At 44.0% G+C, this 12,272-nt stretch overlaps 1 protein-coding gene across 1 annotated transcript in view; it reads left to right on the top strand.

Annotated features, from left to right (window-relative positions):
• Positions 1 to 5,190, top strand: part of Ctr9 (CTR9 component of Paf1/RNA polymerase II complex) — a 35,762-nt gene extending 30,572 nt beyond the window's left edge. The window contains exons 22-25 of the mRNA XM_090348150.1: positions 600 to 757; positions 2,651 to 2,747; positions 2,973 to 3,085; positions 4,128 to 5,190. Coding sequence (XP_090204276.1) covers positions 600 to 757; positions 2,651 to 2,747; positions 2,973 to 3,085; positions 4,128 to 4,566 — 807 coding nt within the window. The 3' untranslated portion in view covers positions 4,567 to 5,190. The remainder of the gene's footprint in view (positions 1 to 599; positions 758 to 2,650; positions 2,748 to 2,972; positions 3,086 to 4,127) is intronic.
• The last annotated feature ends 7,082 nt before the right edge of the window (positions 5,191 to 12,272 follow it).

Genomic DNA, 12,272 nt, shown 5'->3' with positions numbered 1-12,272 from the left:
TTACCATAACCCTAAGTCAAACATTTGTATTTACAAGTGTATTCTAGGATTGGCTAAGTGCCTTTTACTTCGTAGTGGGCGCTCCAGTAGTTAATAATTTTTGTAAAGTTATAACCATTTTTCCTGTTAGAAGTTTTTTAAACCAGGCAAGGTGGTTTATGCCTATAATCCCAGCTTTGGGAACCAAATATCAAGAAGATTGCAGTTAAAGACCAACTTAGGCAAAAAGTTAGCAAGACCCCCATCTCAATCAGAAAGGTAGGCATAATGGGATACGCCTGTCCTCCAACTCTTAAGCGAGACTTGTGTTAGGTGGCTTATGGTCTGAGGCCAACCCCAGTCAAAAATTCAAGATCCTGTTTGAGAAATAACTAAAACAAGGGGAGTAGGGGAATGGCCGAAAATGGTAGAGTGCCTGCCTACTAGATACAAATCCCAGATACAGTGAAGGCCCTCTTCCATGAGTCTTAGGTGACTGACAGAGCATTTTGCTTATCAAATGAATGGGAGAACACAGTGCAGCCTCTTCTACACTTACATCATCCTGCCATATCACACCAGCATGGAAATGACTAGCTATGGTCTTGCTCACATTGTAGCGATCTAAGAAAGGTGGCGAGTTCGATGAATTCGTCAATGACGACACTGATGATGACCTCCCTATATCAAAGAAGAAGAAGAGAAGGAAGGGCAGCGGTAGTGAGCAAGAAGGCGAAGAGGAGGAGGGTGGGGAGAGGAAGAAGAAGAAGCGGAGAAGGTAGGATCATGAATGTTTCAATAACCTTATAAAAGGACTAAAGTCCTTTCACAAAGTGAAAATCAAAGTCCTTCCTGCCTTAATCCAGAAAGAGACTGGTTTCCCAATCCCCTGCATCCTTCTCTTCTATATATCCACATTTTTCCTGGGAGCTACGCTAATCATCCTTGCCATATATACGTGTGTGTGTGTGTGTGTGTGTGTGTGTGTGTGTGTGTGTGTGTGTGTGTGTGTATAATCTTTAAAATAGTTGTACCAAGGAGTTGCCATTCAACAAAGCAGTCTATGAATACTTTTTTTTTTTTTTTTTTTTTTTGCCAGTCCTGGGCTTGGGCTCAGGGCCTGAGCCCTGTCCTTGGACTTTCTCAAGGCTAGCACTCTACCACTTGAGCCTCAGCACCATTTCCGGCTTTTGTCTATGTATGTGGTACCAAGGAATCGAACCTGGGTCTTCGTGCATGCTAGGCAAGCACTTTAACCACTAGGCCAAACTCCCGGCCCCTATGAATACATCTTGATAGTTGCCTTTCTTGGGTTTTAAAAATTACCCTATCTCAAGTCAGGCACCTGTGGCTCATACCTGTAATCCTAGCTACTTGAGGCTAAGATCTGAAGAGTGTGGTTCAAAGCCAGACTAGGCAAAGAAATCTATGAAACTGTTATCTTCAATTAACTACCAAAAATATCTGGAAGAGGATCCTGTGGCTCAAATGGTAGGATGTGCTAGTGTTAAGCAAAACAGGTTAGGGACAGCTCTCAGGCCCTAAGTTCAAGCCCCAGGACTAGCACCAAGGAAAAAAAAAAAAAAAGCAAAAACAATGCCCCATCTGGTAGACAGTGGAGAGTTGGATTGTGTGTACTCACTTCACATTCACTCTGCAAAGTCACTGAGCCTATTTACCCTGAAATAGCAGTGTGCTGCCTGCCTTATGGCTCTTGTTCAGTGCCTACAATGTAACTATACCAAAGTCCTTTCAACATATCCACCATCCTCTGCGGTAAACCAGGCTGCCCTACCTCTCTTCCACATAGAAGAGGTCAAGCTTTTTGTTCTCCCAGGCATGGTGCCTCCATTCAAAATCCTGCCAGGCCCATACTTCCCAGCCCTTGGGAAAGAAGCCAAGCATGTGTAAATGAGCTGTGACAACAGTAGTAGCTGGGAAGGTGGAAAGATGAGTGGAAAATGTGGAGGTCAGGAGCCTGGATTTTTCCTCACCATCTCAGTCATTCCAAGTACAAGGAAAATGTTCCAACATAGATGAGCAAGGAAGCACAGCAGTGACGTTAATCAACAGATGTCATGTGCACAGCAAGAGTAAGATGTAGCCTGCCAGGCATCAGTGGCTCTCACCTGTAATCCTAGCTACTCAGGAGGCTGAGATCTGAGGATCAAGATTCAAAGCCAGCCTGGACATCAAAAAAGAATATAGAAATGGCTCAAGTGGTAGAGCGCTAGCCTGGAACAAAGTAGCTCAGAGACAGCACCCAGGCCATGAGTTCAAGCTCCAGGACTGACACAAAAAGAAGAAAAAAAGCCTCGGCCATAGAATAGGGTACACAGTATGGCTAAAGTTGACAGCCATGCATAAGGAAACTGTTCTGGTGACAAAGTGGTCTTAGAATTTTGTTTTTCAGAGGGAGGGCTATATTTATGAGCAAATATTAGTTGTGCGGAGACATTTTATTGTGATATTCCACATATTTACTTTAATCAGATTTGTCCCCTCTATTAACTCTTTCTTACCCCTTTTGACTCTTGACAAATGTTTTCTGTGTATGTCGTTTGGGGTGAGGGTTTTGGGGATTGAATGGAAGACCTTACGTGGAAGGACTGTAAATTACCTCTGAGCTATGATTCAACCTTTGATAAACTATTGGTTTTCACCATTTAAGACCTCCAAAGGGTGAAGAGGGATCTGATGATGATGAAACAGAAAATGGCCCTAAACCAAAGAAGCGCCGTCCACCAAGATCAGAGAAGAAGAAAGCGGTAAGTCTACACACAGTATATTCCTGCCATCCACACACTCAAGCGATTGTAGAACTCTAGAGTTCTGTCTCTGAGGCCGCTTCTAGTACTTACAGTTCTTTGGCTTGTTCTTCTAGTCTGTTGGTAGTTGTTTATTGTCATTATCATGAAAACACAGTTTAAGAAGATGGCCTAATAAATGCCAAAGTCTTGACTAACCTGTCATGTTTGATATCCTTTTTTTAGCCCAAGCCAGAACGTCTGCCTCCTTCAATGAAGGGAAAAATAAAATCCAAAGCCATAATATCATCAAGTGATGATTCTTCCGATGAAGATAAATTGAAGATTGCTGATGAAGGGTAGGAATTTTTCCTCTGATGGTTGCTGGTCAGCCTGTCTGTAGCTAGGGGGAATAGACTTCTTCCTCTTTCTCTTAGTAAGAAGGAAAACAGACTTTTGAAACTTGAAAGAAGCCAAAGTGGTATTGCCAAAATGTTTTCACTTCACGTTCTTTTTTTTAATTTGTTTTATTTTATTGAGACATCATTGTGTATGCGTTCAGACTAACATTACCCCGGTGTGCTGGTTAGAGACAACAGCAAAAACAAACAAAAACAGTAAAAGCTGGGCACTGGTGGCTCACACCTATAATCCTAGCTAGTTGGGAGACTAAGATCTGAGGATCACCGTTCAGAGCCAGCCTGGGCACTAAAGTCCATGAGACTCTTATCTCTAGTTAACCAGAAAATGAAGTGGTGCTGTGGCTCAAAGTGGGAGAATGCTAGCCCCTTGAGCCAAAAAAGCTCAGGGGCAGTACCCAGGCCCTGAACTCAAGGGCCATGGCAGATGAAAACAAAACAAAAACAAAGCAAAACAAAAAAATAGTAAAAAGTAAAGGTAGAAAGGTCCAGTGCAAGGCTTAGCTGTTGCTAGGCCTGCATCTGAGGTCAAGAACAAGTTTATTTGAGCCTCTGATGTCCATTTAAAGTCTGTATTTTGTATTTGCCCTGCTGGGATGAAGGAAAACGTTGGCCTGTAATATACAATCTAATTATGGCAAGTCTCAGAACATCAGTAGTGACGTCACACTTCTTCAGGGTCTAAGGGCGCGGCTTGCCACAGGACAGGGAAGTGTCTCCTCATGGTTGTGTGTGTCCCCATGTTCTAGTGCACATGCCTATCCTTGCCTAGTTCCAGTCATTTCGGCCTCTTTGTGTGCTGGCCTAGTGCTGAATGCTTAACCTTTTCCACTTTTAACCCTAGTGTACATAAAATCATTTCCATTCACAGAAGAGCAGTGAACACCTGTGCACACTATAAAGTTTAAGATGTAGAACATTAGAGATCCTTATTTTATAGCAGCACAAAGTTCTCAGGTCTAAGCCATGCTTGTTTTGCCAGGCACCCCAGGAACAGCAATAGCAACAGTGACTCTGATGACGAGGAGGAGCGGCCAAAGAGACGCACCTCATCTGAAAGTGACTCTGATGACAACCAGAACAAGTCTGGCAGCGAGGCTGGCAGCCCTCGGAGGCCCCAAAGACAGCAATCAGATGAAGATTCAGACAGCGACCAGCCATCCCGAAAGCGACAACCCTCCGGCTCTGAGCAGTCAGACAATGAGTCTGTGCAGTCAGCACAGTCGGGGCGAAGCCCATCTGGGGCTTCAGAGAATGATTCTCGCCCAGCCTCACCAAGTGCTGAGTCAGAGCGAGAGTCAGAGCGGGGTTCTGATAATGAGGGTTCTGGCCAAGGCTCTGGAAATGAATCGGAACCTGAGGGATCCAACAATGAGGCCTCAGATCGAGGCTCTGAACGACGATCAGAGGATAGCGACTAGGTTTTATGCATAAAGGAGTTTCATCTCTGGAGGAAAAATTTTTTAATATATAAAAGCTGTGATAAAGATGTTCTGAGATGTTTAGTCAAAAAATTGTGAAATTTTTCTTAAGCCAGTTTTTTTTTTCTATCTGTTTGTATATTGCTAAGCCCCAACAGACATTTCCTATGCTAGAGTCCAGTATCTGAATTACTTGTGCAAATGAAACTATTCATTGTGTGAAAACCACAGTAAAATCAACTGAGATGCTTAGGCGTTCCTACTGAGGCTGAAAGTTGGAGTCGCCTGTCTTCCTGTCTGGCGGTGTACTGTTGGTTTTTGCAATGTTGCTTTACCAAGTGAGGCAGGAACTTGGTATTAATAGTCTTTTTTTTTTTCTTTTTTTGAGTTAAGATTGAAGATGTTTTTATTTGTTGGAGGAAGAGGTGTCTCCTGTATAAATTGCACCAAAGCACATATGAAAAAACGGTGTTCTTCAAAGTGTAGTGCAGCAATGCGGGTACAGCCACAGGTACATACTTTGCTAGGTTGAATAAGATGTGGAAAATGCTTTTTCTGTTAGTAGAATGCAAAAACTTCCCCAAAGCCACTGAATAAAATTCTTTTACCAACTTTTGTGAATAATTGTCCTTCTGCTCAATAATATCAGTTTGTATATTTGTTTGATATAGGAAATGAATATTTGGTAAAACCTGCATTAAGCAAAAGGTTTGTTTAATTTTTTGCAATTCTTCACAGATTTGTGGAATCTTTTTTTTGTTTTCAGTATAAGAAAACAAACTATCAGCTTTTATTTCCAGCAATTCAGCAGTTAACAGTTTAGGAATCACTTTGGTGTGGTGGTGCATGCCTGTAGTCCCAGCTACTTGGGAGAAATGAGATCCTCAGAGATAAGAAGATCACCCAGTTCAGGTGCCAGTGGCTCACACCTATAACCCTAGTTACTCCAGGGGCTGAGATCTGAGGATCATGGTTCAAAGCCAGGCTGGGCAGGAAAGTCTCTGAGGCTCTTATCACCAATAAACTACTCAGAAAAAGCCAGAAGTGGCGCTGTGGCTCAATTAGTAGAGTTAGCCTTCAGCACAAAGAGGCTCAGGGACTGAGTCTAGTCCTTGACTTTTAAGTCTCAGGACTGGAAAAAAGAAAGGGGGAAGAAAAAGAAAATTAGCTGGGCATGGTAGTACATGCCTGTGGTCCTAACTTTCTGGGTGGCAGAGACAGGAGTATCACCATTTTAGATCAACCCAGACAAAGTTAACATTGCTATCCAGAAAGCAAAATAAGAATTGGGGCTGGGATGGGGCCGGGAGTTTGGCCTAGCGGTTAAAGTGCTTGCCTAGCATGCATGAAGACCCAGGTTCGATTCCTCGGTACCACATACATAGAAAAAAGCCGGAAGTGGTGCTGAGGCTCAAATGGTAGAGCTCTAGCCTTGAGAAAGTCCAAGGACAGTGCTCAGGCCCTGAGCTTAAGCCCAGGACTGGCAAAAAAAAAAAAAAAAAAGAATTGGGGCTGTGAGCATGGCCTAGTAGTGAGCGTGGCGTGCTCACCTAGCATGCATGAATCCCTGGGTTAGATTCCCTGGAACCACATACACAGAAAAAGCCGGAAGACATGGTACATGGCTCAGATAGTAGAACACTTATCCCAAGTGTAAGACCCTGAGTTTAGACTTAATGCTGACCCTCCACATCAGCACAGGGAATTGGGGTATCAAGGAGGCTCAGCGCCCATGGAGCTCCTAGTCAAAAAGCAAAATTTGCTGGAAGACAGGAGACCTGAGGGCTCCAGAGAGGGTGTTGCCGGCTGTGGTAAGTAGTAAGCCACTGGGAACTACAGTGACTGTGAGGGGGCTGTGGACAGGTGAGACACCTGAGAGTGCAGGGTGTACAGCTGGTATCTGATGTAGTTCCGACTAGGTAAGGATCTTGGTTTTCTGTCACCTCTCCATGTTTTCCAATGTGTCTACACCAAAGTTAATTGCAAGTGGCCGAATCCATGTAAAAATTATTTCCCGTCTAGTAACTAGCAGTAACTTAGCTGAAGTGCATTGAAAAGCCATACTTAATGGGCCCTGTGCTTTTCTAAGGATCTGCCCCCTGCTCCTGCTCAGTGCTGCTCCAAGGCCCCCTCTGAGTATCACCCCACTTGCAGTTTTGGAGTCAGTTCCACTTTGAAAGGCATTCCTCTCAGGAATGCCTACAAAGAGCACACCAGCTGTGTTGTGGCCCGCAGCCCTCATGAGGGCACAGGTTTCTGCACGGCTGCCTCCTCCCACAGCTGCAACTCATCACCAGCCCACACAAAGGAGATGCAGGTGTGAGACACACTCCACCAGAGAGCAAGGCTGCTGCTGGGGCTGCTTGAGTCCCTCTGGCACTCCAGATGCCTGGCCTCTGTCTTGGAGCTCAGCAGGATCGGCCCCATCTCTCAGTGGCAGACCGTGAAGGGTCATCAAAGGCAGGACACCAAAACTGGAATTTCTTTGCATCCTCATGCCAGAATCTGTGTGACCTTGGAAAAGGTACTCCCCCATCCCTACGCCCTGCTTTCCACACCTGAATCAAGCCATTTCTCCTACGATTGTGTGTGTGTGTGTGTGTGTGTGTGTGTGTGTGTGTGTGTGTGTGTGTGTGTGATGGGGCTTGAACTCAGCCTAGGAACCAGCTACCAGCCTACCCTTGAGCCAAGCCCCATTTCCCTTTTCTAGTGATTAACTGGAGATAAGAGTCTCAGGTCCTTTTGTGCCTAGGCTGTCTTTGAATCTTGATCCTCAGATCTCAGCCTCCTGAGTAGCTAGGATTACAGGCATGAGCCACCACGCCGGGCTCTCCTACAATTTTTTTTTTTAACTATGGTTGCAGTGTCAGGGAAAATGATTTGTATCATCTTTGATGTTAATTCAAAACTAAGCGCCAAAGCCATAAAATTAAAACTACTGAATTTAACACTAAAGTTTTGTTTGGATTTATGCAAGAAAAACCTTTTTTATTGGGGGGGAAGAAAACCCGAACCATTAAGACCCTGGCCTCCTGCAATTACTGTGTTTTTACCATAAGTACTTTAAACAGATGACTTTCATTTATTTGATTGGTCATCAGGCTTGAACTCTGGGCATGGGCACTATCCCTGAGCTCCTCAGCTCAGGGCAAGTGCTCTACTGCTTTGAGCTACAGTGCACAGGCTAGCTTTGAACCACAGACTTCAGATCTCAGCCTCTTGAGTAGCTAGGATTAAAGCTGTAAACCACTGGTGCTTGGCTATGTTTGTTCTTTAATGGTGTTTTTTTTTTTTTTGAGGGCTTCTATTAACAAAACTACCTACCAATGACTGGGACAATTTCAGGTGAACAACAAAAGTTGTTTGTTTTTATTTCACACTGATCCCAATAACCAACAGCAACAAAAAGCAAGGGAAAAAAATTCAAAACTCTAATTATACCAGAAATCAAGTGGGGTTCATGCCTATAATTCCTAGCTACTAAGAAAACTGAATTTGTCCTTTGAAACCAGCAAAGGCAGGCAAGTCTGCTAGACCCCATCTTTAGCCAGCAAAATGCCAGATTAGAAGCATAGCTCAGGTGAAAATAAGAAAACAGAAGCAAGCTCGAAGCCCCAAGTTCAAGCCAGTATTGACAGAAATATTAATTACAAGGTCTTTATTATTTGTTAGAGCCTTTTTCCTGGGATGGTGCTGGGGGTGTATTTAAAAATTAAAAACTGTACATTGGTCATTATTGACTCATACCTGTAATCCTAGCTGCTCAAGAGGCTGAGATCTGCTCAAGAGTCCAGATGGAAAAGTCACTGTGAAACTTTTTTTTATCACAGGGCTTGAACTCAGAACCTGAGCACTGTCCCTGAGCTGTTCTGCTCAAGGCTAGTGCTTTACCACCTTGATCATAGCACCATTTCTCGTTTTCTGAGTCTCATGGACTTTCCTGCCCAGGCTGTCTTCAAACCACGATCCTCAGGTCTTATCCTCCTTTGTAGCTAAGATTACAGTCATTAGCCATTAGTACCTGTGTGTGTGTGTGTGTGTGTGTGTGTGTGTGTGTGTGTGTGTGTGTGTGTATGTATGTGTTGGTTCTGGAGTTTGAACTTAGGGTCTGGGCACCAACCCTGAGTATGTATCTGTGTCAGTCCTAGGGCTTGAACTCAGGGCCTGAGTACTGTCTGAGCTTTTTTGCTCATGGCTAGTACTCTACCACTTGAACTATACCCCTATTTCTGACTTTTTGCTGGTTAATTGGAGATAAGAGTCTCATAGACTTTCCTATCTGGGCTGGCTTCAAACCATAATCCTTACATCTCAGCCTCCTGAGTAGCTAAGGTTGCAAATGTGAGCCACCACCAAATGGCTTTGTATTTTTTTTGCCAGTATGGAGACTTGAACTCAGGGCCTGAGCACTGTCCTTGAGCTTTCTCAAGGCTAGTGATCTACCACTTGAGCCACAGCAACACTTCTGGCTTTTTTCAGTGTATGTGGTAATAAGGAATTGAACCCAGAACTTTGTGCATGCTAGGTAAGCACTATACCACTAGGACATATTCCTGGCCCCTGCTTTGTATTTTTTTTAATTTATGGAAAATATACTTTAAGTGTGTCACAATCTAGAATTTCATCTGTTACTAAGAACTGTTATTCTATCCAAATTATGGAACGTGTTAATATGATTAATTTTGGATCTTTTTCCTTATTTTATATTCGTTCAGTCAGTGCTAAAGTGGATCACCAAGTGCACAAAATTTCTTCAAAGACCTGTCAGAAAGTAAGTAGAGTTGTACTGCTCACGCACTGTATCATTATTCCTTAACTTGTCCGAACTCTTCTCTAACCTTCTTCAGTCATTCGCACCATGAAGAAACTCATAGTCTAGGGAAGAAGGTGGATAGAGAGTTCTAGAAAACATGGCGAGCCCCCGTCAGTCCCCTAGGGCTACAGTACAAAGAGGTGTGTGGCTTAGAACAAAGGAATTTATGCTCTCACTCTAAGGGGAAGTTCTAAGGGGAAATCTATTCCAGGCCTTTCTCTTAGCTTCTGGTGCTGAGTAGATCCTTGGCATTCTTTGCCTTGTAGAGGGCCTCCCTCCAATCTCTGCCTCTATTGTCTAACTGACATCTTCCATGTGTTTCTATGTACATTCCTTCTTATAAAGATACCATCAAGCCAGACACAGTGGCTCATGCCTGTAATCCTAGTTATTCAGGAGGCTGAGATCTGAGGATCAAGGTTCAAAGCCAGCCTGGGCACTACAAAGCCCATGAGACTCATCTCTAATAACCAGAAAACCAGAAATGGTGCTGTGGCTCAAGGAGTACGGTGGTGGTGCATTGAGCTGAAGAGCTCAGGGACAGTGTCCAGGCACAGAGTTCAATTCCCCAATCGACAAAAATAAAACAGGTACCATCAACTAGGTGTGGTGGCCCAGGCCCTTAATCCCAGCTATCTGGGAGACTGAGGTGTGGAAATAATTTCAAAGCCCCCTGGGAAGTTTGAGACAATCCTGGACAACTTAATGAGACCCCCATCTCAAAAAAGTTTTAACAAAGGCTTGGGGTATACCTCAACGGTAGAGCACTTGCCTAGCATACTCAAGGCCTTGTGTTCAAATCCCAGTTCCTGTCAAAACAAAACAAAAACATGGATATTTATAGTGGCCCATGCCTATAACAGCTCTTTAAGAAGCTGAGAACCATGCCCTACTGCAGATGAATGGATACAGAAAATGTGGTATATATACACAATGGAATTCTACATAGCCAACAGACAAGATAAAATAATGGCATTCGCAGGGAAGTGGATGAATCTAGAGCAAACCATGTTGAGTGAGACAAGTCAAGACCTAAGGAATAAAAGGCGCATGGTATCCTTAATATGTGGCTATTAAATCCAAAGAGTACAAGAGCAAGGACTCAATAACTGCACATCCAAATCTATGGACATGGTAATGGAAATATAAACATAATTATATAGACATAAAAACCTATGACTCTATAAACATGTTTTATTTCATAAATTAATGTTTCTATGACATACAAACCCTTAGCCTAATTTTGATTAAGTTCTAAATACTAAGTCCCAGTGATTGTAAATAAAGATTCCTTCCTTGAACACTTGTTTGCTAAACTTATCATTTAAAATATGATGTAAAAATCAACATTAATAAGTTATTTAATAAAAAAAAAGCTGAGAACCAGAGGTTTGATCTGAGGTTGGAAGCCAGTTCACGTCAATCTGTTGCGTCATCACAGTTGACAGGCAGGTGTAAAATTCTCACACCTTTTCTCCATGTATGAGTTTACCAGGCCTGATCTTGCTCTCATTTGGGATGCTAAAACAAGAATCTTACCTTAATCTGCCAGGGATGCCTTCCAGGGGTCCAGCAGAGGGCGCTGTAAGACAGCCTTCCTCCTGGGTTGGTGGCTTGCAGTCTTACTCAAGGGAAGCTGGAGACCTGGGAATGGGGAGGGCGGACCATGTGACTGTACCCAGGCATCTCTTGCTTTTCCTTGGCAGGTTGTCTCTGAGGCAAGTGAGACAAGTGAGGCAAGTGGGGAAGAGCTTTGTAAATCATGGTCGCCTGGTTTCACAGGACAAATAGCCACAGTACCCTCCCACAGGATTTGAAGTGTACACCCTATCAGAGGTGTTGGGAGAACTCTCCCCTTCTGGCATGGGATGGAGGGTAGGGTGGGAACCAGACAGGGAAGGGCAGCGGGGAGACTAGGCACGTTGTAGAGGCAGGAGTAAGGTGCTGCTTCAGCTTAGTCTTCTCGAATGAGCTCTTCCTAGAGGCTTCTCCTTATCCAGGACAGTTCTTCCTCCTTGTTCACCAATAGGTTCCTTGTTACACTATGGTGTGGCTCTATCATCTTGGTCCGTATCAGTTTAATTGCCCCAGTGTTGCCTTCCCAATGAAAGAAACCATTTTCTGTATCACAAATTTGGCCTAGCAGTGTGTGTGTGTGTGTGTGTGTATGCACGTGTGTGCGCCACTGTGCGGCTGGGGCTCGAACTCAGGACCGACATAACTCTTTTGCTCAAAGCTAGTGCTCTACTACCACATTTAAGCTACAGTGCCACTTAGTTTTCTGGTGGTTAACTGGACATGTCTTAGAATTTTCCTGCCTAGGCTGATTTTAAACCATGATCCTCAGCCTCCTGAGTTGCTAGGATTATAGACATGAGACTCCAGTGCCTGGCCTATTCTTTTTATTAATGTGGGTCATGGGACTTGAACTCAGCCTGGGCCCTGTCCCTGAGCGCTTCAGCTCTAAGCTACGATACTACCCTTGGGCTAAGCCCCACTTCTCATTTTCTAGAGGTTAATTGGAGGTGAGCCTCAGGTCCTTTTGTGTCCAGACTGGCTTTGAACCTTGATCCTAAGATCTCAGCTTCCAGAGTAGCTAGGTTTACAGGTGTGAACCACCTCGCCTGGCCTCTGGCCCATTTATTTGTCAGTCCTTGAGTTCAAGGACTGAGCACTGTCCTTGGGCTTTCTCAAGGCTAGAACTCTACCACTTGAACCACAGCACCACTTCTGGTCTTTTTCTATGTATGTGGTACTGAGGAATCGAACCAGGGTCTTTGTGCATGCCAGGCAAGCACTCTACCACTAGGCCAAACTCCCAACCCTGGCCCATTTATTCTTAAGCCTGATTCTTTGGAGTTAATAAACACCCTTTTCTACTTATCAGGATTTT

This window comes from Megascapheus bottae, chromosome 16 (assembly GCF_031878675.1).
Source record: "Megascapheus bottae isolate mThoBot1 chromosome 16, mThoBot2.hap1, whole genome shotgun sequence".
Classification (NCBI taxonomy): Eukaryota; Metazoa; Chordata; class Mammalia; order Rodentia; family Geomyidae; genus Megascapheus; species Megascapheus bottae.
Note: the sequence above shows the minus strand (reverse complement) of the source record. Positions and strands in the feature narration are given on the sequence as shown.